This window comes from Cervus elaphus, chromosome 24, assembly GCF_910594005.1.
Source record: "Cervus elaphus chromosome 24, mCerEla1.1, whole genome shotgun sequence".
Lineage (NCBI taxonomy): Eukaryota > Metazoa > Chordata > Mammalia > Artiodactyla > Cervidae > Cervus > Cervus elaphus.
Genome location: NC_057838.1, coordinates 12,678,463 through 12,701,240, shown reverse-complemented (window position 1 = coordinate 12,701,240; position 22,778 = coordinate 12,678,463). Strand labels below are relative to the sequence as shown.

Genomic DNA, 22,778 nt, shown 5'->3' with positions numbered 1-22,778 from the left:
GCTGTGCTGATCACATTTTTACACATGTCTAGTGCAATGGCATTTGGTTTTACAGAGATTCTTACCTGGTTGATCCACTCTAGTTATTAAAAGCTTGACTTAAGCAGCTAAACACAGACCTAAGAATGTAATGTTAGTGACAAGAATTTGGAATCAAACAATAGCTTCATCATAGCAATCAAATGTTTAACAGGACATTCTTCTGATCAAAAGTTAGATTTTAAATGACGAAAATCCATATTGCTTCATCTTTTTAAACCATGAGAAGGACATGATAGGCTTTAGTCAAAATTTTTCACCTATTTAATAAAGAGAAAAATAGCTAGCCAAAATTCAAACCAAAGAGTAGAATTATGGTGAGTCAACAGATTGCTTGAAACACAAATAGTGTTAATAGAGCAATACATACTGAGAACTAACCTTATGATTGATTCATGACACTAGTTGAAGATTCTAAATACATTTTTGTTTTCAAAAGCGCATGCATGTATGAATGTTACTGAAAGCTTGTTTGGTAAATGAGGATCCACCAACTTTTATATTCATGGAAAAGTGATGAAGTCTTAATTTTTTCTCATGAAATTATATATTACTTATAAAACAAGTGAAGAGCAATTGTATATACAAAATATCCTAAGAAATCATATTCAACTCTTACAAAGTTACCTACAAATTAACATGTGCTTATCCAAATGTATTAACGAGTTATCTGATGAGTACACTTAGCACAATTTTACACACGCTGTGACTAACAGTAATAGGTCAGCGTTAGTATGTTTGCACATGTAGATAAAGGAGGCTTAGCCCTGAGAGTCCATTCATGGGGTAAACCATCGCTGTGTTAGACTGGACCTCTTAGCATATTTAAGTGTTGCCTGTACGCAGTCTGTTTTAAACGGGGAATTTATATGCCTGGACATTTATAACAAGAAGTGGCATACACAGAATTATGTCCTGCAGGTTCACTGCCTCAAGTTTGCCTTGACGATTGCTTTGTTGGCCGCCTCTTTCACATCTTTGTTCCTCAAACTGTAGATCATGGGATTCAGCATGGGAATCACTGTGGTGTAAAACACAGCCACCATCTTCCCCTGCTCCACAGACTCTTCAGTGGGCCTCCTGAGGTACATGAAGATGAGAGTCCCGTAAAACATGGTAACGGCCGTCAGGTGGGACCCACACGTGGAGAACGCCTTCCTCCTGCCATCGGCAGAGCGCATGCGCAGCACGGCCGCTACGATGAGGGTATAGGAAACTAGAACCACTGAGAGGGAATACGTAAAATTAATCCCAGCAATAACAATCATGGTGTATTCTTTAACGTGGACCCCTCCACAGGCAATCTTGATAAGAGGAGGGTCAGCACAATAGAAGTGGTTGATTTCAACGTTTCCGCAGAAGTACAGGCCGTATGTCCACAGCGTGCAGATCAGGCTGACAGAGAATCCATATATGTATGGCACAGAGATGAGACGAGCACAGACAGCCCTGGACATTTTACTGCCGTAAAGCAGAGGGTTGCAGATGGCCATGTAGCGATCAAAGGCCATCACAGCCAAGATATATACTTCCACGTGGACAAGGGCTATGAAGAAGTAACACTGCACCAAACACCCCACATAGGAAATGGTTTTTGTCTCTGATACTAAGTTTTCCAGCATCTTCGGAGTGACACTGGAAGAGAACCACACATCCACAAAAGACAAATGACTCAAGAAAAAGTACATGGGGCTCTGAAGCTGGGGGCTGATGCTGATCAAAACAATAATAGCAATGTTCCCTATCAGAGTGATCATGTAAACTACTAGAAACACCACAAAAAAGAGAACTTGAAGCTCCTGATGACTGGTTAACCCCAGAAGAATAAATTCTGTCACATCTGTGAAATTTGGCATTGTCTTCACTTAGACCCAGTCTACATTGCCTATGGACAAATGAAAAGAAATGAATGGATTTATTTTATTCTTGAAAATTTTGAGTCATCTTTATCAGTATTCTAGTTCAAATACTATAAAAATCAATGCAGACTTTGCACAGTCTAAGACTATATAATCACATGTATTTCCTTTAATAGGCCTTATAGGTAATTATTGCAATATTAGTTTCTTAACTCTAAAACAGACAATTACATTCATGTACTACTAGTAATAGACACTTATTTTTGCTAAATTATTTCAATGATATTAACATCATAGAGGGCTAATAGAACTAAAGCTAGACTGAGAGTCATCAGAGAAGGACCAAATCCATTTCAACGTATTGTCTTATAGGAAAAGACTTGAGACTCATAAATGTAAATATTCAACCAAGGTCAGAAAACCACTTTGTGCTGAACAGGGAGGTAAGGAGAGTGAATCATTGAAATTCCATTGAACACTATTTTTGTGTATGATGGTTGCCTCTCATTGTCAATATTAATACAAATACACATGTAGTATTAACTTACTCATTTCCCTATAACTTGAAAGATACCTTTTAAAATGTGTTTGTTTATTTAATTTTGTCTGCACTTGGGCTCCTCTTGGTTGGGGTGTGTGGGCTTCTCCCTGCAGTGGCTTCTCTTGTTGTGGAGCGCTGACCCTAGGTGAGCAGGCTTAAGTAGTTGTGACTCACAGCTTCTAGAGTGCAGGCTCAGTAGTTGTGGCTCTTGGGCTTAGTTGCTCCATGGCATGTGGAATCTTCCTCCAACCAGGGATCAAACTTGTGTCCCCTACATTGGTAGTCAGATTCTTATTCACTGAGCCACCAGGGAAGTCCAGAAGATATCTTCTTATCTACGCAATTTTACGGGATGATTGTCTCAAACCTTGGGCTTACAATCTAGTCACTGACATACTTTTCTACATTATGCCAGTATATGATATCAAAAACTTTCAACTTATGAAAATCCTAGTCATGTTTTATTTTATTTAGCTATATATTTCACTTGCTTGATTACTGCTGCTTGCAGGATGAGGTAAGGGGTATTTAATGACACAGACTGTATCAGTTTAACAGTTATCTCAGAAAAGTAAACTGCAAGTGGTTCAATCACCATATCAAAATTATATCAATAGATAAATTCTATTTATATATAAAATAAAATTCAGGTGCCATGTTTTTAAAATTACTGTCTTACTTCAGATTCTACTGCTTTTCAGCAACAATCCATTATATATCTAATTATTTATTTTCAAATTCAATGTCATTACAAGGAAAATGTCCACAAGGAATATTTTCTCCATTTAATACACTTCCCCAGATAAGTCTTCTGAGAGGTAAATTGCTCTGAGTACTTAGAGATGCATCTGTAGGATTAACATCATCTTGGGAATTTAAGATCCCCATAATAATACTGCTTGAAGAGAATATTATGACATAAAATGGGCTGTACTTATAATTGCTTATGATAATTCATTTACAGACATCAAAACCAATTTTATGTCAAATATATTTGCTATATTATATTTATTATTTATTATATTATATCTAGAAGTAGTCTAAGTTTTATAATATGAAATTGAACAAGCTATGTGAGATTCTGGTTTGTATCATGATTGATTCTTTTTGAAAGTGAGTGAATGAAAAACATACAAAAGAGACAATTTAGGGAATGTAACTACTATGAGACAAAAATGGAACATGTTGATAAACAGAAATAAGAAGCAGCAGTATGCACACAGAGTAGTCAAAGATCTCTTAGAGGATAAACTTTTCAGTTATGGGCAAGTAGCCAGTTATGTAAAAATATTGAGGAAAATGAAAATACAAAAAGTTAGAAGTGGAACTATTTTAAAAAGTGTATAAACTTGATGATTGTATCATGGCTCCCTCCAACTAGTTCAGTTCAGTTCAGTCACTCAGTAGTGTCCAACTCTTTGTGACCCCATGAAGCACAGCATGCCAGGCCTCCCTGTCCATCACCAAATCCCAGAGTTTACCCAAACTCATGTCCATCGAGTCGGTGATGCCATGCAACAATTTCATCCTCTGCCATCCCCTTCTTCTCCTGCCTTCAATCATTCCCAACATCAGGGTCTTTTCAAATAAGTCAGCTCTTCGCATTAGGTGTTCAAAAAACTGGAGTTTGAGCTTCAGCATCAGTCCTTACAATGAATACCCAGGACTGATCTCCTTTAGGATGGACTGGTTAGATCTCCTTGCAGTCCAAGGGACTCTCAAGAGTCTTCTCCAACACCACAGTTCAAAAGCATCAATTCCTTGGTGCTCAGCTTTCTTTACAGTCCAAATCTCACATCCGTACATTGCCACTGGTAAAACCATAGCCTTGACTAGATGGACCTTTGTTGACAAAGTAATGTCTCTGCTTTTTAATATGCTGTCTAGGTTGGTCATAACTTTCCTTCCAAGGAGTAAGTACCTTTTAATTTCATGGCTGCAATCACCATCTGCAGTGATTTGGGAGCCCCCCAAAGTAAAGCTAGCCACTGTTTCCCCATCTGTTTGCCATGAAGTGATGGGACCGGATGCCATGATCTTAGTTTTCTGAATGTTGAGCTTTAAGCAAACTTTTTCACTCTCCTCTTTCACTTTCATCAAGGGCTTTTTAGTTCTTCACTTTCTGCCATAAGGGTGGTGTCATCTGCATATCTGAGGTTATTGATATTTCTCCGGGCAATCTTGATTTCAGCTTGTGCTTCATCCAGCCCAGTGTTTCTTATGATGTACTCTGCATATAAGTTAAATAAGCAGGGTGACAATATACAGCCTTGACGTACTCCTTTTCCTATTTGGAACCAGTCTGTTGTTCCATGTCCAGTTCTAACTGTTGCTTCCTGACTGGCATACAGGTTTCTTAAGAGGCAGGTCAGGTGGTCTGGTATGCCCATCTCTTTCAGAATTGTCCACAGTTTATTGTCATCCACACAGTCAAAGGCTCTGGCATAGTCAATAAAGCAGAAATAGATGGTTTTATGGAACTCTCTTGCTTTTTTGATGATCCAGCAAATGTTGGCAATTTGATCTCTGGTTCCTCTGCCTTTTCTAAAACCAGCTTGAACATCTGGAAGTTCATGGTTCACATATCGCTGAAGCCTGGCTTAGAGAATTTTGAGCATTACTTTACTAGCGTGTGAGATGAGTGCAATTGTGTGGTAGTTTGAGCATTCTTTGACATTGCCTTTCTTTAGGATTGGAAAGAAAATTGACCTTTTCCAGTCCTGTAGCCACTGCTGAGTTTTCCAAATTTGCTGGCATATTGAGTGCAGCACTTTCACAGCATCATCTTTCAGGATTTGAAATAGCTCAACTGGAATTTCATCACCTCCAATACCTTTGTTCATAGTGATACTTCCTAAGGCCCACTTGACTTCACATTCCAGAATGTCTGGCTCTAGTTGTGTGATCACACAATCACGATTATCTGGGTTGTGAAGATCTTTTTTGTATAGTTCTTCTCTGTATTCTTGCCATCTCTTCTTAATATCTTCTGCTTCTGTTAGGTCCATACAATTTCTGTCCTTAATTGAGCCCATCTTTGCATGAAATATTCCTTAGTATCTCTAATTTTCTTGAAGAGATCTCTAGTCTTTCCTGTTCTATTGTTTTCCTCTATTTTCTTTGCATTGATCGCTGAGGAAGGCTTTCTTATCTCTCCTTGCTATTCTTTGGAACTCTGCATTCAAATGGGTATATCTTTTCTCCTTTGCTTTTTGTTTCTCTTCTTTTCACAGCTATTTGTAAGCCCTCCTCAGACAGCCATTTTGCTTTTTTACATTTCTTTTTCTTGGGGATGATCTTGATCCCTGTCTCTTTTACAATGTCACGAACCTCCATCCATAGTTCATCGGACACTCTATCAGTTCTAGTCCCTTAAATATATTTCTCACTTCCACTGTATAATCATAAGGGGTTTGATTTAGGTCATACCTGAGTGCTCTAGTGGTTTTCCCCGCTTTCTTCAGTTTAAGTCGGGAATTTGGCAACAAGGAGTTCATGATCTGAGCCACAGTCAGCTCCCGGTCTTGTTTTTGCTGACTGTATAGAGCTTCTCCATCTTTGGCTGCAAAAAATATAATCAATCTGATTTCAGTGTTGACCATCTGGTGATGTCCATGTGTAGAGTCTTCTCTTGTGTTGTTGGAAAAGGGTAGCAACTCACAATTTGGAATTTGATTAATATCTGTGAACTATTTTCCTACCCCTGAAATCATTCATATGGGAATTAAGTGCACCATAGAGAAAATGATTTGGGCACATAACATAGGCAGTCATATTTCAGTTCTGGTCTGGGTTCACCTGTACCCTATATTTTCATGATTGTAGATCTTCTGGCTGCTAAGTGTGGCTGCTAATCTGGCTGCTAACCCAGATTTGAGTTGATGATTTTGACTGGGAGATAGAGCTAAGACCAAGAATTTTCATATATAAAAACTCTTGACTCTACTTGGTGAACCCATAATTAACTAATTAACAGAGTTTGATTTGGATTATTGGTTCTACTAATTCTAAGAGGATGAGATGGTTAGATAGTACCACCAACTCAGTGGACATGAGCCTTAGCAAACTGTGGGAGATAGTGAAGGACAGAGGAGCCTGGCGTGCTGCGGTCCATGGAGCCTCAAATAGCCGAATACGACTTAGTGACTGAATAACAACAGCAACTAAATATAAAATATATAAAAAATCATCAAGGCACCTAAGAAACATAAAGTAATACTACTTCTCCAACTTCTCTTCCTGTGTGATATGTGGGTTTTCTTCCACTTTTCACAATCATATTCAGCTCTGTGATAGTAGAGTGTGTCTCATTCATCTTAGAACACTTCAAACTGACTGTATTAGTTTATTATATATTGTAGACATTTGGAGATAATCACACACAATTTTTAAGCATCCTGATCTCCAGATCAGCTTTATAGACTGCATTACTGTGTCCATAACTAATAAAATGTCTATTAATTTTTTTTCTAGTGGCAGCAGTCTCAACTTTAAGGTAAGAGAATAGCTAACTTTTGTTGAATCCTTATACAATCTTTTATAAACAAAGGTCCCATGAGAGAGGTTCTAATTAGTGTATCTTTCTAAAAAACGAGAAAACTGAAGCACTGACAGATAAAGAGGCTTTCCTTGGATCAGACATCTGCAAATTGCCAGACGGAAATGCAAAGCAATTAACTGGACTCTCAGGTTACACTCAATAACTTTATATCACTGCTGCCTCTTTGATAACTTTTTCTAATATTCTATTTCTCTACGTTTAAAATTCAGTTTGATTATCATCCAAAAAAGAGAAAAAGTTATCCTTTGATAATTCATGCTTGATGAACCAGAAGAGCTTGGCATTGCCCTAGAGCCTAAAAAAACAGAGTTCTTGGACCACTGTTTATCTACACCTCTCAAGGTTAGGTGATCCCATAGTCCTAGGGTTGGATGACTGAAGTAGCTTCTTATAGAGAACCACTTTATTATATAACTGTGCAACATCTTTTAAAGCAATTAAGCATATAGAATGTATAATTTAGAAATTTTAAAAAATCACTTTCATTAACTTTTCAGGAATTTTACACGCGTGCACACACACACACACACACACACACACACACACAATATGGCAAAGGTATAATTATTTGTCCAATATAGTGAAAGAGAGGGAAATGTGGCATGCTACAGTCCATGGGATGGCAAAGAGTAGGACACAACTTAGTGACTGAACAATAACAATCATTCCCAATGATGCAATACCTTCAATTCCACTCAGATACATTTTAAAACACAATGTGAAAATCAATGATCTTTGTAGAGAAGACATAAAAGGCAAAACCTGAAGAGCAAAAACTCTTGTAAGTCCCTATGATAGCAAGATATTCTTATGAATTTTTATATCAACTATTAATAAAAATAGTAATATTCTCCAAGTATATAATTCCAGATAATAAAACACTGTGATAACAAATAGGTCCACAAGTAAGGTCTTAGTCTCCTCTTCAAAAAGGGGATAAAAATAAAAGATATAATTGCATTAATCTCTATTGCAGAGTATAAAATTTGCAGACCTACCTTCAGCAGCAGCAAAAAACAATGATAATTCCTCACTATTTATAATAGAATCTTGAACACTGCACACATTGAGAGCATCTCCCCAAGGAACTATCCAGATAATGATGAAACAAATTATAATTAAAATTATAGAAACATCTCAGGAGTAAGGGAAGTTAAGGAGGGTTGATCAGAAGAATGTCTTATGATAACATCAGTGACCAATATCCTTAATACCATGGTATAGTCTCTCCCATCTTCACATGGTATAATATCGGCCTCAGGAAAACACCTTGCGCCTCAGGAAAGCATCCTTGGTTTGCATTATACAATGTTGCTCAGTCACTTTCTTTTCTATTATGCTTTAGTTCTAGTAATCATTATCTTTCAGGGAAATCACAGCAATGTACACTCTGTGTATCTCATGGCTGCTGAAGAGATCCCAGGGCCTCAGAAGTACAGATCCCATGGAAGCATCTAGGGAGAATGAGTACAAGTAGAGGTCATTGGTGGAGAAGTTGATTGTAGTAGAACAATTTATCAGTTAACTGAGGCTCTTTTGGGAGTCAGTAGAGCATCAACTTTGATGTCAGTTAGGTCAGAAATAAAATCTTAACTCTGCACCATTATTAACTACCTGTCTTTGGAAAAGTAAGGATTCTCAGTTTCAAAGCTCATCTGTAGGAAAAGGAAACTGCTGTCTCAGTGAGGTGTGGGGATCACAGATAACATTGGGAAATTCTTAGCATAATGCCTGTCTCTGATGAAGCAGTCAAAAAATTGAAATGACTTGTGTAGGTTCACCTATTAACAGTTCACAAGTAAGATCTCACCACCTATTTGTGATTGTGATCAGTATTATCTCTGTGTTGAAGGGTAAAAGAAAAGCATATGTAAAATAATTCTGAGGTTCTGTTTTTCCACAAAGTATAGATAGTAGGGGCTTCCTTGGTGGCTCAGATGGAAAAGAGTCTGCCTACAATGCAAGAGACCCAGGTTTGATCCCTGGGTCCTGAAGACCCTCTGGAGAAAGGAATGGCTATCCTCTCCAGTATTGCTGGTACTTCCCTAGTAGCTCAGACATTAAAGATATCTAGCAGTTTAAAGAATCTGAATGGAAGCCAAAATTGTTCATAAACTCTTATTTGTACTACCTCAACTTGGCTGGAAAATCATGGACAGAATAATAATTAGGCAAAGCTTTCCTGTATTCCTCAGTGCCCAAGGACCCCAGATTCCTTAGTTCCTTCTCCCCTTTTATGGAGAGACTGCATCAGGCAAACTCACTGGCACCATGTTATTATAACTTAACCTGCACTCCCTAGAGAAAAAGGAAATTTAAAACAAGAAAGCATTGTGTGTGTGAGTGTGCCTGTATGTGTGTGTGTTAGAGGGAGACAGCAAGGAAGAGAGTGAATGTTAAATACATTTTATACTAGAGATGCGTAACTATAACAAAGTTGATAGATATATAAATAAATGTATGAATGAGATCCATTTTTTAAAATATGTTACAAAACCACCCTGAATTTCAACCATTTCATGGTTATAAAACCATGTAACCATGGTTACTTAACCAATGACCTTGACATTATCATCCTTCATGCAACACTGAAACAACTCTGAAAAGAGTAGAGAAAGTGGTTCACTTTTGGGGGGAAAAAAAAAAAAAAAAGGTAACAAAGATTATCCAAATCCACTTGCCAAATTCAAATTCACTTGCTAAATTCAGACTTAAATTGAAGTAGGGAAAACCACTAGACTATTCAGGTATGAACTAAGTCAAGTCCCTTACAATCATACAGGGGAAGTGACAAATAGAGTCAGGGATTAGATATGATAGACACAGTGCCTGAAGAACTATGGACAGAGGTTCATGACATAGTACAGGAGACAGGCATCAAGAACATTCTCAAGAAGAAGAAGTGCAAAAAGGCAAAATGGTTTTCTGATAAGGCCTTACAAATAGCTGATAAAAGAAGAGAAACAAAAAGCAAAGGATAAAAGATATACCCATTTGAATGCAGAATTCCAAAGAATAGCAAGGAGAGATAAGAAAGCCTTCCTCAGTGATCACTGCAAAGAAATAGAGAAAAACAACAGAGTGGGAAAGACTAGAGATCTCTTCAAGAAAATCAGAGATACCAAGGGAACATTTCATGCAAAGATGGACTCAATAAAGGACAGAAATTGTATGGACCTAACAGAAGCAGAAGATATTAAGAAGAGGTGGCAAGAATACACAGAAGGAAAAAAAAAAGAATACACAGAAGAACTGTACAAAAAAGATCTTCACAACCCAGATAATCACGATGGTGTGATTGCTCACCTAGAGCCAGACTTCCTGGAATGCAAAGTCAAGTGGGCCTTAGGAAGCATCACTAAGAACAAAGCTAGTGGAGGCAATGGAATTCCTGTTGAGCAATTTCAAATGCTCAGAGATGATACTGTGAAAGTGCTGCACTCAACATGTCAGCAAATTTGGAAAACTCAGCAATGGCCACAGGACTGGAAAAGTCAATTTCATTCCAGTCCCAAAGAAAGGCAACAGCAAAGAATGTTCAAACTACCGCACAGTTGCACTCCTCTCACACACTAGCAAAGTAATGCTCAAAATCCTCTAAGCCAGGCTTCAATAGTACGTGAATCTAGTACTTCCATATGTTCAACCTGGATTTAGAAAAGGCAGAGGATTGAGAGGAGTATGTCAAGGCTGTGTACTGTCACCCTGCTTATTTAACTTCTATGCAGAGTACATCATGAGAAACACTGGGCTGGATGAAGCACAAGCTGGAATCAAGATCGCTGGGAGAAATATCAATAACCTCAGATATGCAGATGACACCACCCTTATGGCAGAAAGTGAAGAAGAACTAAAGAGCCTCTTGATGAAATTGAAAGAGGAGAGTGAAAAAGTTTGCTTAAAGCTTAATGTTCAGAAAGCTAAGATCATGGCATCTGGTCCCATCACTTCATGGCCAATAGATGGGGAAACAGTGGCTGACTTTATTTTTGGGGGGCTCCAAAATCACTGCAGATGGTGACTGCAACTATGAAATTAAATGACACATACTCCTCAGAAGGAAAGTTATGACCAACCTAGACAGCATATTAAAAAGTAGACATTACTTTGCCAACAAAGGTCCATCTAGTCAAGGCTATGGTTTTTCCAGTAGTCATGTATAGATGTGAGAGTTGGACTATAAAGAAAGCTTGAATGCTGAAGAATTGATGCTTTTGAACTGTGGTGTTGGAGAAGACTCTTGAGAGTCCCTTGAACTGCAAGGAGATCCAACCAGTACATCCTAAAGGAAATCGGTCCTGAATATTCATTGGAAGGAATGATGCTGAAGCTGAAACTCCAATACTTTGGCCACCTGATGCAAAGAACTGACTCATTGGAAAAGACCCTTAAGCTGGGAAAAATTGAAGGAGAGAAGAGAAGTCGACAAAAGAGGATGAGATGATTGGATACCGACTCAATGGACATGAGTTTGAGTGGACTCCGGGAATTGGTGATGGACAGGGAGGCCTGGCATGCTGCAGTCCATGGGATCGCAAAGAGTCAAACACGACTGAGCAACTGAACTGAACTGAGGAGAATTTACTTGTGAAAACATGAGCTGTGAAGTCAGCTTGTTGAATTCTCATTCTGGCTTTAGCAATTTTGATCCAAGCACTCTGGACAATGTTTCTTAATATTTCTGGGCTTCATCATTTTCTTTTTTTTCTACTCAAAATGGATTCCTTATATGGATAGGGTTATTTTGAGGATTATACAATAGAAAGTATGCAATACCAAAAATATTGTTCTATATACATGTCTGTGTGTATGTGTGCATGCTTAGTCATTTCTGACACTTTGTACACCCATGGACTGGCTAGTTCTCAATAATATTAGCTATTAGTCATTAAGTAAAGAATCCTAGAGAATGGCATTCAATATATTTCATTTTCCTTATCATCCACCTAAATGATTCAATGAATTTTATAAGTAACAGTACTTAAAATAGTAAATATCCACACTTTTCACACTTTTCTAGTCATTGTATTTCCTTTTTCTATTTTTTCATTTTTGAATCATAAATCTAGTTTGGGTAATGCACATGATTGTCTAAATAAGAAAGCAGAATTTTGATGGTTATAAATAAATAAATGTATAATATAGAAGTCTACATACCTATGAAGAAAGAGCCATCTTTGGAAAGAATATGAATGTCATGGCTCTTCTGCTGAATAATGCAGGCAGAATTTATATTATTTGTCAACTGATACATTTCCCTAAGAGATTACACATATAGGTGAGTATTAAGTAACTACTTTGTTAGATAGTATTTTACACTAAGTGAATTCTCTGGAGAAATAACAAATGGGTACAATTCTGATTTGCCACAGGACCCAACTGCTTTTCTAGTGTTTTTCTTTTTTTCGATTCATTGTCAATATTTTTCTTCATAGGTTGGGAAGTCCACATCATAATATTGATGTCTGCCATTGATACTCATACCATATTCTGTTACCCATAATATTTGCTTAATCAAATTTCATGCAATTTCTTCCACACAACTATCATATCTTTGTGCCACAACTTATTACCATCTCACTTTGGGTTATGGGTTGAACAGTTTCTTTAATATCCATATATCAAAATCTTGACTCCCAATACTTCTGAATATGGCTGAATCTGTAGATATAGTTTTTAAAGAGGAAATTAAATTGTAATGAATTCAGATGAGTGCATCCTAACCCAAGATGACTGGTGTCATTTTTAAGAAAGGAGATTAGGACACAAAAGTTCACACAGGAAAGACTGTGACAGACACAGGAGGTGACGGCCGTCTATAAGCCAGATAGAAGCTTCAGCATGAAACCAACCCTACTAATGCTTTGATCTTGAGTTACTACCCTCCAAACTAGAAAGAAATCAGTCTCCTTTGTTTAAGACACCCAGGCTGTGGTACTTAGTTATAGCAGCCCTTGTAAACTAATATGCTCTGCCTTCTGTAGACAAAGAGACTGCTTTCATATTCAAAGGAAGCTTTGCTTCTTTGAAGAGTATCATTTTTAATATATTTTAAACCATTATAGTACACATTCAAAATGTGCACAAAACATAAATTTCCATGGGGTCACAGAGTCAGACATGACTAAGCATGTGCAGGCACTAATTCAGTTCATGAGAGCAAAGCAAAGCCTCCATGACCTAATCACTTAAAGCCCTTACATCTGAATAGCAATTGTTCTTTTATTACTGTAAGTGTAGAGATCAAATTGCCAGCATTCATTGAATCACGGAGAAAGCAGAGATGTTCCAAAAAAAAAATCTGCTTCACTGATTACACTAAAACCTTTGACTGTGTGGATCACAACAAACTGTAGAGAAACGTAAAGAGATAGGAGTACCAGACCACCTTAGCTGTCTTCTGAGAAACTTGTATGTTGGTCAAGAAGCAACAGTTAAAACTGGACATGGAATAACAGACTGGTTCAAAATTTGGAAAGGAATATGTCAAGGCTGTATGTTGTCAACCTGTTTATTTAACATATACAGAATACATCATAAGAAATGCTGAGCTGGGTGAGTAACAAGCTGGAATCAAGATTGTTAGGAGAAATATTAACAACCTCAGATATGCAGATGATACCTCTCTAATGGCTGAAAGTGAAGAGGAACTAAAGAGGATCTTGATTAGGGTGAAAGAAGAGAGTGAAAAAGCTGGCTTGAAACTCAATATTCAAAACACTAAGATCATGACATCAGTTCCATTGTTCATGCATGCCGACTCACTTCAGTCATGTCCTACTCTTTGTGACCCCATGGACTGTAGCATGCCAGGCTTCTCTGTCTATGGGGATTCTCCTGGCAAGAATACTGGAGTGGGTTGCCATGCCCTCCTCCAAGGGATCTTCCTGACTCAGGGATCGAACCAGGATCTTTTGTATCCTGTATGTCTCCTGCATTGGTAGGCAGGCTCTTTACTACTAGCGCTACATGGGATGTCCCATACTTCATGGCCAATAGAAGGGGAAAAATTGGAAGCAGTGGCAGATTATATTTTTTTGGGCTCTAATATCACTGTGGATGGTGACTGCCGCCATGAAATTGAAAGAGGCTCCTTGGAAAGAAAGCTATGGCAAATCTAGATAGCATATTAAAAAGAAGAGATATCGTTTGGCTGAGAGAGGTCTGTATAGTCAAAGCTATGCTTTTATGCTTTTTTTGTTGTTGTTATTATTTATTGGTTTATTTTTTTAGTAGTCATGTATGGATTTGAGAATTGGACTACAAAGAAGGATGAGCACCCAAGAACTGATACTTTCAAATTGTGGTGCTAGAGAAGACTCCTGAGAGTCTTTTGGACTGCAAGGAGATCAAATCAGTCAATCCTATAGGAAATCAACCCTGAATATTCACTGAGAGGACAGTTGCTAAGGCTGAAATTCCAATACTTTGGCTACTTTGTTAAGTTGGTCACCAACTTAACAGACATGAATTTGAGCAAACTCCAGGAGATAGTGAAGGACAAGGACGCCTGGTCTGCTGCTGTCCAGGGGGTCACAAAGAGTCAGACACGACTGAGTGGCTGAACAGCAGCAACATAGTATCCATTATGTGACTGTACCTAAACTTATGTATTCTTCCTATTTTTGAGACTATCTAGAGTGCTTCCTGATGTGGCTATTACAAAATACATTCTTGTTCCTGTCTCTATATGAATATATATCCATGCACTTCTGCTTGATAAAATTTTGGATAGTATTGCTGGTTTACAGATTAGGTATATATTCTGCTTAAACTGACAAATAGTTTCACAAACTGGTTATATGAATTACATTCCCATTAGCACTATTTAAGTAGTTTTTGTTCCATGGTCTTACCAATATTAATATTACAAGTTGTTTATAAAAATTTTTTGTATGCTAGGTTTGTGTGTAAGGACAAATATTTTATAGTTCTAATTTTCATTTCCCTAATCACCATCGAATTTGAAGATATGTGACATGTTACTCGGTTTTTTGAATATATCTTTGTATCCTGGAATGTGAAGTCAAGTGGGCCTTAGGAAGCATCACTACAAAGAAAGCTAGTGGAGGTGATGGGATTCCAGTTGAGCTATTTCAAATCCTGAAAGATGATGCTGGGAAAGTGCTACACTCAATATGCCAGCAAATTTGGAAAACTCAGCAGTGGCCAAAGGGCTGGAAAAGGTCAGTTTTCATTCCAATCCCTAAGAAAGGCAATCCCAAAGAATGCTGAAACTACTGCACAATTGCCCTCATCTCACACGTTAGTAAAGTAATGCTCAAAATTCTCCAAGCCAGGTTTCATCAGTGCGTGAACCGTGAACTTCCAGATGTTCCAGCTGGTTTTAGAAAAGGCAGAGGAACCAGAGATCAAATTGCCAATATCAACTGGATCATTGAAAAAGCAAGAGAGTTCCAGAAAATCATCTATTTCTGCTTTATTGACAAAGCCTTCGACTGTGGGGATCACAATAAACTGTTGAAAATTCTGAAAGAGATGGGAATACCAGACCACCTGACCTGCGTCTTAAGAAACCTGTATGCAGGTCAGGAAGCAACGGTTAGAACTGGACATGGAACAACAGACTGGTTCCAAATAGGAAAAGGAGTATGTTAAGGCTGTATATTGTCACCCTGCTTATTTAATTTATATGCAGAGTACATCATGAGAAACGCTGGGCTGGAAGAAGTACAAGGTGGAATCAAGATTGCCGGGAGAAATAGCAATAACCTCAGATATGCAGATGACACCACCCTTATGGCAGAGAGGAACTAAAAAGCCTCTTGACGAAAGTGAAAGAGGAGAGTGAAAAAGTTGGCTTAAAGCTCAACATTCAGAAAACTAAGATCATGGCATCTGGTCCCATCACTTCATGGGAAATAGATGGGGAGACAGTGGAAACAGTGTCAGACTTTATTTTTCTGGGCTCCAAAATCACTGCAGATGGTGACTGCAGCTATGAAATTAAAAGATGCTTACTCCTTGGAAGGAAAGTTATGACCAACCTAGATAGCATATTAAAAAGCAGAGACATTACTTTGTCAACAAAGGTCCATCTGGTCAAGGCTATTGTTTTTCCAATGGTCATGTATGGATGTGAGAGTTGGACTGTGAAGAAAGTTGAGTGCCGAAAAATCGATGCTTTTGAACTGTGGTGTAGGAGAAGACTCTTGAGAGTCCCTTGGACTGCAAGGAGATCCAACCAGTCCATCCTAAAGGAGATCAGTCCTGGGTGTTCACTGGAAGGACTGATGCTGAAGCTGAAACTCCAATACTTTGGTCACCTCATGAGAAGAGTTGACTCATTGGAAAAGACCCTGATGCTGGGAGGGATTGGGGGCAGGAGGAGAAGGGGACGACAGAGGGTGAGATGGCTGGATGGCATCACTGACTTGATGGGCATGGGTTTGAGTAAACTCGGGGAGTTGGTGATGGACAGGGAGGCCTGGCGTGCTGCGATTCATGGGGTTGCAAAGAGTCGGACACGACTGAGTGACTGAACTGAACTGAACTGACTGAAAGAGAGAGGAAGAGATGGTAGCTAAAACGGTTTTTATTTTGCATTTTTAAAGCAGAAAAAAAAAAAAAAACCCACTGGATGACTTAAGAATTTATTAAGCTTAGTGTGGGTGTTAGAATGACAAGTGATACTAGTGGAAGACCAAACATAGAGGATAATTTGCAAAAACATTAGAAGGTAGATTAATAGACAATCCATGTATAGTGTTGCTTATATGCCAAACAGTAATCAGCATGCATTTCACAGGTCTTTCACCCCAGATATTTACAGATATTACCTCAATGGCCATTGGAACAACTGAGATACATGGTATTACTGTCTCAGATTTGTACTTGGGAGAACCTGAAGCAAAGAGCCATTAAATGACTGCCACAGATTATAGGTGTTAAGTGGCAGAGCTGAAAATATTAATATGCTTTAAGTCTAATTCATTATACTATGTCATTGTATTGCCCAATTAATTCATGGAAGTGAATGAGAGAAAAAGCACATCATGAACAGGTTCTCAACAAGTTTGCGACCCCATGAATCACAGCACACCAGGCCTCTAGATGAGTGATCACACCGTTGTGATTTTCTGGTTCATGAAGATCTTTTTTGTTCAGTTCTTCTGTGTATTCTTACCACTTCTTCTTAATATCTGCTTCTGTTAGGTCCATACCATTTCTGTCCTTTATCAAACCCATCTTCTCCTGAAATGTTCCCTTGGTATCTCTAATTTTCTTGAAGAGATCTCTAGTCTTTCCTATTTTGTGGTTTTCCTCTATTTCTTTGCATTGATCGTTAAGGAAGGCTTTCTTATCTCTCCTGGCTATTCTTTGGAACTCTGCATTCAAATGGGAATATCTTTCCTTTTCTCCTTTGCTTTTCGCTTCTCTTCATTTCACCGCTATTTGTAAAGCCGCCTCAGAAAACCATTTTGCCTTTTTGCATTTCTTTTCCATGTGGATGGTCTTGATCCCTGTCTCCTGTAAAATGTCACGAAGCTTCATCCATAGTTCATCAGGTTCTCTGTCTATCAGATCTAGTCCCTTAAATCTATTTCTCACTTCCACTGTATAGTCATAAAGGATTTGATTTAGGTTATACCTGAATGGTCTAGTGGTTTTCCCTACTTTCTTCAGTTTAAATCTGAGTTTGGCAATAAGGAGTTCATGATCTGAGCCACAGTCAGCTCCCAGTCTTGTTTTTGCTGACTGTATAGAGCAGTTGCCAAATTTCTATGAATTTAATTATATGATATTTTGAGAACATATCCTAAAAGGATATGACTTTAAGAGATCAGCCAAGGAAGCACTGGAAATATAAAAGGATGAATATAACTAAATCCCCACAATGAAACTGAAAAATAGCAAATTATTAAAGATAAAATTTTACTCACAGAGAAATAGCAAATAATCTGGTGGTACATCTATCTGTATAACCAAACTAAAAGAAACTGGAAAATAAAATATTTTAAGTACTGAAAGCAAGTTTCTGTCTTTCTACATTCATACCCAAATGAATGCTTCTTTGAGAACTCACAAGTGATATTCTCAGATAAGTGAATAAGGAGGTACTTTCACTAAAGAGAACTAAGTAAGTGTTTATAACACAGAGAAGAAAACTAAACTGTAAATTAAGAGTGGGAGCAAAAAGAATTGTGAGTGGTACATTTATAATTGTCACTAAAATTAAAGGAATATTGATATCAATTAATATTTAATATAATTATAATTGCAATCAAATACAATATAGATAATATTTAAACTTCATTATTAAATAATTTATTATTAGTGATGTATTCTATACCTGTAAATGACCATTTATAAGTCAGAAGCAGGATGTATTCACAATTAAAATATTTTCAGTTCATTTACTATTTAATTAGCAAAGTAGATGTACTGATTAATGAAGACTAAGTTAAGACAAGTATGCATATACAGTTTATAGGAATTTATTAAAAATATATAAAAGAATGTGTCATAGATAAAATAATGTGTCATAGATAAAGAGCAAAAAGAATAGAAACTTAAAAATATGATTTAATTCACAGTAGGTAAAGGCGGAAAAAACACATAAAGATTTGTGAAAAGCACAAATTAAGTTGTTAGAAAATAATCAAAAGTGCCAACCTCCACAATAAAATAAGATCACTATGATTAAAAGGACTCAGGACCTGAAAATAAAAGTTTTGAAATATACATAATAGGCATAACCAACTAAAATCAATAAAAAATACTGCCCAATATATGTGAATATCAGACTTTCAGACTTTATACATCATAGAAGGGATAGAAACCATAAATGATAAAATGAATAACACTAGTTCAGTACTTGACTAAACCTAATCATACAGCCTCAATATATTTAAAAAATACAAAAAAAATTTGCAAATCCACATCATCTTTCTCCATCTTTGCATAAGAAAATTCAAACATTTTTAAGGCTCTGGAAGATCTTAAAGAATAAATTGCACTAGATGGATGTAATAGGACCCTGCTCTGCTCAGTTCCCATCTCCTGTAAGGACTTTCAGCATCGTATCTTTCCCCCACATGTATCTCAGAAGGAGATGCCAAAGATGGGCAGTAGGGTCCATGACATGGAGAGGTGCAGTATCTGAGTTTCTTAAATATATGAAACAAAAAGAGCCTAGGAAGCACTGTTCAATACTCTGTAATAATCTAAGTGGGAAAACAATTTGAAAAAAGGAGTTACATGTATATGTATAACTGTGTCCCTTTGTTGTACACCTGAAATTATCAGAACATTGTTAATCAACTCTGTTCCCGTATAAAATAAAAATTAAAAAGAAAAATGTTGCATTGCGTGAAGATATTGCCTGTTAGTTACTGAAACTGGGGTTTTTATATTAGTTTATATTTTGGCTGTGTATTCGAAATAGTTCATAACAAAAAAAGTGAAACCACAAGACTAGTTTTATGACAGGGATATAAATTGTTTTAAAACATTAACAGAATAATAAAAGTATTCTATAGGATATATGACATTTACATCAAAAATCTCATGAATGAGAATTCTAAAGGTGTGTCTTAGAGTAATAACCTGAGACTCCCAAAGATCTTCATTCTTATATAATTTGGATAAAAGAAAACAAAAGAAAAATACCAACAGACAATACACATGCATTGTTGACAAGTTCCTGGAAAAACTTATTGGAAACCAGTAAGCCCTAGAAATCTAACAAAATGCCATTGCCTTAGCATAATTTTGTAATTCTATCTGATAAAACTGTGTACCTTTATAGGTAATGTGGACATAATAATCTGCCCTTTATTAGTTTTATAGAGCACTGGCAATGATGTTTGATCTTGTGTTTTAATTTATACATGGTATTTGTTTAATATATTGAGTCACAACTAACTATTTGAAAACATTTTTCCAGGTCTAATATGTGAATTACAGAAAGAAAAGCAATAGTCTATAGCCAAAATGATTTAATTTAAAGTACTCACTAATTGACAAGAGAATATGGATATGTGATATACGAGTGACTAAAATATCTATCCTATTTGGCAAATAATTTCTCTTGAGTCACTCTCCTTTTTGCTTTTTTAACAATACCTCCCCCACGACATATTCCTGACTAGATAGAGCTCAGATTGGAATCTTCTGAGTCGCCTGCACTGCAGGCCTTCTTTATTGTTGAGCTAATGGGGAAGCCTCCTATCAGTTCTAAAAATTGTGAATCCCTGTGTCATACACTTGAAACTTATAAATTATAAATCAATTATAAATTAATTTTAAAAAGTGTAAATATATAAATAAATAAGCACCAACTGAAAACAGTAAAAAGTGCTGCTGAAGATTTATGATTATCAGAAGCAACTTTTAGATTTTAAGTATCAGAGATGGGATAGAAACTATAAATGATATGAGGAATAATACTAGTTTATTACTTGACATAATATAATAATATAAATTCAATATTTAAATAATTATGAAAAGAAAGAAAACTTCACAAACTTCTCTCTCGTGTTTTATGTATGAAATAATAAACATGTGTGAGGATACTGAAGATCTGAATAAAGCAGAAAAATCAACTAACTTGGCCAAATAGAACCATGTTCTGCTCAATTGCCATCTCTTCTGAGTGTTTTCCAGCACCATAAGACCCAACTTATATGCCTCAGGAGGAGATGCCAAAGGTGAGCAGTGGGGTCCATGACATGGAGATGTGTGAAAATCCTAAACAAAAGTGTCATTGTGTGAATACTTACTGATGATAAGTTATGCATAGTCAACTGCTCTTTGCATTATTTTCTACTTCTGGCTGTGAGCTGTTAATAGTTCATAATAAAAAAAATACTAAATCAAAACACAGTATCATTTTAAAGTGGAAAGCATATTGGTAAAACAAACAAACAAAAATAAAAATAAATAAGTTTTGAGAAATCTAAAGTAAATTTTGGCATTTCTCTCAAAAGTTTTATGAATGAGGATTCCATTACACCAGTACTAATATCTACATGTATTTCTTAGAATAATAATTTAAGATACTCAATGATCTTCACTGATATATAAGGTGAACAAAGGAAAAACCAACCAAAAGAAGCAAAGAAAGAAAAACCTTTCTTCCTGATATGGTTGACAGGTTTTGGTAAATAGTTTGCAAATTATTAAGCCCTCCAAATCAAACACATTGTCATTGCCTTAGCATCCTTTGGTAAATCTGTCTTTCATAAATTTCTACCATTATGAGTACTATGGGTAGAATTATCTGACGTTTATTAATTTTACAGAACAATAGCAGTGCTTTATTGATTTCAGCATGGTGGGTGGTGGTGGTTTAGTCATTAAGTCCTGGCAAACTCTTGAGACCCCATGGACTGTAGCCTGCCAGGCTTCTCTGTCCATGCGATTCTCCGGGCAACAATATTGGAGTGGGTTGCCATTTCCCTCTCCATTCAAGGTGGTAGTCATATTAAATACAGTAAAGTAACACAAGCTAATGACTGGACAAATTCTTTCAAGTCTCATAGCTGAATTACAAAAGAAAAAGACAAGTCAATGAGAAAAAGTGACTTATTAGTTGAACATTTTCTCTGATTGGTCAGAGAAAACAATTATATTACATACCTCTGACTAAACGTGTACTCGATTTGACAAATAATTTCTCTTGAAACACTTTCCTTATTGCTCTTTTAACATCTTTGTTCCAAAGGCTGTAGGTCAAAGGGTTTAGCATAGGACTCACAAAGATAAAAAACAGCTGCAATTTTGGCCTGCTCTACAGATGCCTCAGAAGGTGACCTTAGATACATCCAGAACAGTGTCCTATAAAACATAGTGACAACTGTCAGATGAGACCCACAGGTGGAGAAGGACTTGCACCTCCCTTCTGGAGAATGCACTTGTAGAATGCCTGTGAAGGTGACAATGTAGGAGATGAGGATGATGGTGAGAGAAAACACGAGGTTGGAACCAGCCACCACGAAGATGGCAGTTTCATTGGCATAAGTATCTGAGCAGGCTGGGACTAGGAGAGGTGGGTCCGCACAGTAAAAGTGGTTGATTTCGTTGGGTCCACAGGAGAGGCAGAGCATCAGGATGGTCTGGGTAAGACCATTTGCAAAGCCGTAAGTATAAGGAGCAGCAACGATAGAGAGGCAGACACCTCGGGACATTTTGGTGCCATATAACAAGGGTTTGCAGATGGCCGTGTAACAGTCATAAGCCATTGCTTTGAGCGTATAGCTATCTGTGAGCCTCAAGGAAATGAAAAAGTCAAACTGTATAAAGCAACCAAGGAAGGAAATGGTTTTTTTTCTTAGATGAGAGATTGACCAGCATCTGAGGAGTGACAATGGTGGCGTAACAGAGATCTACAAAGGAAAGGTGACTGAGGAAGAAGTACATTGGAGTCTGAAGCTTTGAGTCAGTTCTGATGAACAAAATCATGCTCATGTTGCAAATGACTGTGATCAGGTAGATGACTAGGAAGACCACAAAAAGGACAGGCTGCAAGTCAGCTCGATCTGTCAGTCCCAGGAGGATAAACTCAGTCACATCTGTGTAGTTTTCCTTTAGCATTGTGTTTGCTCAGCTTCCATTGATTTCTAAAATAAAGGAAATAAAAATTAATTGGTCCTTTGTCTTTTTTCCATTACTCACATGGTGTCATCTGATGCCTGCCTCTCTCAAACTTCTAAATACATGTCGTATAAATGGCTGATTCATGTCAGTGTATGGCAAAAACCAGTACAATGTTGTAAAGTAATTAGCCTCCAATTAAAATAAGTAAATTAATTTT

At 37.1% G+C, this 22,778-nt stretch overlaps 1 protein-coding gene across 1 annotated transcript; it reads right to left on the bottom strand.

The window, feature by feature from the left end:
- Window positions 1–962: 962 nt before the first annotated feature.
- Window positions 963–22,558, bottom strand: LOC122683019 (olfactory receptor 5M9-like). The gene is given in 3 exon segments (XM_043886491.1): window positions 963–1,898; window positions 21,961–22,293; window positions 22,295–22,558. Coding segments are annotated over 3 exon segments (1,533 nt in total).
- Between the last annotated feature and the right edge of the window lie 220 nt (window positions 22,559–22,778).